Source organism: Oryctolagus cuniculus, chromosome Y (assembly GCF_051225735.1).
Source record: "Oryctolagus cuniculus isolate XC-2025 breed Fujian yellow rabbit chromosome Y, ASM5122573v1, whole genome shotgun sequence".
In the NCBI taxonomy this organism is placed as follows: Eukaryota; Metazoa; Chordata; class Mammalia; order Lagomorpha; family Leporidae; genus Oryctolagus; species Oryctolagus cuniculus.
The window spans coordinates 17,402,039-17,404,908 of record NC_142889.1 but is presented as its reverse complement, the minus strand read 5'-3'; the positions used below and the strand labels follow the sequence as shown (position 1 = coordinate 17,404,908).

General features: G+C 43.9%; 1 protein-coding gene across 1 annotated transcript; it reads left to right on the top strand.

Annotated features, from left to right (window-relative positions):
* The first annotated feature begins 270 nt into the window (after nt 1-270).
* LOC149119303 (heterogeneous nuclear ribonucleoprotein F-like) lies at nt 271-1,968 on the top strand. The gene has a single exon (XM_089325158.1). It carries the CDS (start codon nt 325-327, stop codon nt 1,336-1,338), a length of 1,014 nt encoding a protein of 337 aa, XP_089181284.1. The 5' UTR covers nt 271-324; the 3' UTR covers nt 1,339-1,968.
* The last annotated feature ends 902 nt before the right edge of the window (nt 1,969-2,870 follow it).

Below are 2,870 nucleotides of genomic sequence, written 5' to 3'. Positions count from 1 at the left end.
GTGTCTCCTACTGAAGGTATCCTTGGCGATACTCTAAGCCATAAAAAGACAACTTGCACCCATTTGTCTGACATCTACCCTGTCAAGTGTCCATGATGCTGGGTCCCGAGGGAGGTAAAGGCTTTGTGGTCAAGCTTCGTGGCCTGCCCTGCTCCTGCTCTATTGAGGATGTGCAGAACTTCCTGTCTGACTGCATGATTCATGATGGGGCTGCAGGCATTCATTTTATCTACACTAGAGAAGGCAGGCAGAGTGGTGAGGCATTTGTTGAACTTGAATCAGAAGATGATGTCAAAATGGCCCTGAAAAAAGACAGGTTAAAGCATGGGGCACCGGTACATTGAGGTGTTCAAGTCTCACAGAACTGAGATGGATTGGGTGTTGAAGCACAGCGGTCCAAACAGCGCTGACACCACTAATGATGGCTTCGTGCGGCTTCGAGAACTCCTGTTTGGATGCACAAGGGAAGAAATTGTTCAGTTTTTCTCAGGGTTGGAAATCGTGCCAAATGGGATCACTTTGCCTGTGGACCCTGAGGGCAAGATTACAGGGGAGGCCTTTGTGCAGTTTGCCTCTCAGGAGCTGGCAGAGAAGGCGCTAGGGAAGCACAAGGAGAGAATAGGGCACAGATGTATTGAGGTATTTAAGAACAGTCAGGAAGAAGTGAGGTCATACTCAGATCCTCCTCTGAAGTTCATGTCTGTTCAGCGACCCGGGCCCTATGACAGGCCTGGCACAGCCTGGAGGTATATTGGCATTGTGAAGCAGGCAGGCTTGGAGAGAATGTGGCCTGGCACCTACAGCGCTGGCTATGGGGGCTATGAGGAGTACAGTGGCCTCAGCGATGGCTATGGCTTCACCACTGATCTGTTCGGAAGAGACCTCAGCTACTGCCTCTCAGGAATGTACGACCACAGATATGGAGACAGTGAGTTCGCAGTGCAGAGCACCACCAGCCACTGCGTCCACATGAGAGGGCTACCATACAAAGCGACCGAGAACGACATCTACAACTTCTCTCCACTTAACCCAGTGGGAGTCCATATTGAGATCTGCCCAGATGGAAGAGTGACGGGCGAAGCTGATGTGGAGTTTGCCACCCACGAAGAAGCTGTGGCAGCGATGTTGAAAGATAGGGCCAATATGCAGCACAGATACATAGAACTCTTCTTGAATTCCACCACAGGGGCCAGCAACGGGGCCTACAGCAGCCAGGTGATGGAGGGCATGGGGGTGTCCGTGGCTCAGGCCACCTACAGTGGCCTGGAGAGCCAGTCAGTGAGCGGTTGTTATGGCACTGGCTATAGTGGTCAGAATAGCATGGATGGATATGATTAGTTTTGTAGAAGCATTTGAGTTAATTTCAATCAAATTTTCAGAGGCAGCCAGCAAGCAGTGAAAAAGCAGTGATTACCCTAGAGGAAGCTGTGGGACCCATTTTGCACCATGAGTTTGTGAAATCTGGATTAAAAAATTACCTCTTCAGTGTTTTCTCATGCAAACTTTTCTTCTAGCATGTGATATTGAGTAAACGAAACTATTTTCTGCTTTTCTCGAGTAACATTTTAGTAGTATCCTTCTGAGTGATGTTATCTGAGTTAAAGTAGTTTAAGTATGCTAAATAGTGGATCTTTTACACCACACCACAGTGAACACCTTGGGGAGATGTACTTTTGTGGAAAACTCAAAGGTGCTAGATCCCTAATTCAAAGAGAAACATTTCTCATGTTTGTTCATTCTAGTTTCTATTTTCATTTAAATCTTTTAGGTTAAGTTTAAGCTTTTTAAAAGTTAGTTTTGAGAATTAAGACACAATACTAATACTGTAGGAATTGGTGAGGCCTTGACTTAAAACTTTCCTTGTACTGTGATTTCCTTTGGGGTGTATTTTGCTAAGTGAAACTTGTTAAATTTTTTGTTAACTAAATTTTTTTCTTAAAATAAAGACTTTTTCACAATAAAAAAAAAGAGTTTCAACAGAATATTTGTGTCATGTTTTATTTATTACTATTCAGGTAAATGGTGACATATATCATTGATTTATGTTTCCTGGAAAAGATTTCATTTGTTTTCCCCTTTTAATGCATGATGGACTGTTTTTAGCACCTTACCTGACATTGGTTTTGCACACCTCATTCCTTTTTTTTTTTTAAGTTTTCTTTATTTAAAAATCAGAGCTATAGGGATGGGAGGTAGGAGGGGAAGGAAGAAGGGAGGAAAAGGAGAAAGAGAGAAAGGGAGAAAAAGAGAGGAAGAGAGAGGGGAGAGAGAGAGAGGAAAGAAGGAAAGAAAGAAAGAAGGAAAGGAAGGAAGGAAGGAAGGAAGGAAGGAAGGAAGGAAGGAAGGAAGGGAGGAAGGGAGGAAGGGAGGAAGGGAGGAAGGGAGGAAGAGAGGAAGGAAGGAAGGAAGGAAGGAAGGAAGGAAGGAAGGAAGGAAGGAAGGAAGGAAGGAAGGAAGGGAGAGACCATCCATCTGCTGTTTCACTTCTCAGATGGCTGCAACAGCTAATTCTGATCCAGGTTGAAGGCTAAGAATTTCATCTAGTTCTCCCACAAGGATGGCAAGGGTCTAAACCCTTAGGCCACCTTCCACTCCTTTTCTCAGGTCATTAGCAGAGAGTTAGATCAGATGTGGGACATCTGCCCATACAGGATGCTGACATCACAGGTAGTGTCTTGACTTATTAAACCATAAATTTAGCCTCCACTCTTGTTAACAAATTGCTTATTTTTCTCACAGTGATCACAATATTATTTTACTGCATTTGCATCTCTTTATCATTCTAGTTTATACCTTAGCATTATATGTATTACCTTTGTGTGTCATAGTATCTAGAAACCAGAGCATTCCATGTTATCTTGTTCATTGTG

What these genes read in the sequence shown, in the direction of transcription:
- LOC149119303 (XM_089325158.1), top strand. Translation starts at nt 325, where the DNA reads ATGGGGCACCGGTACATTGAGGTGTTCAAGTCTCACAGAACTGAGATG.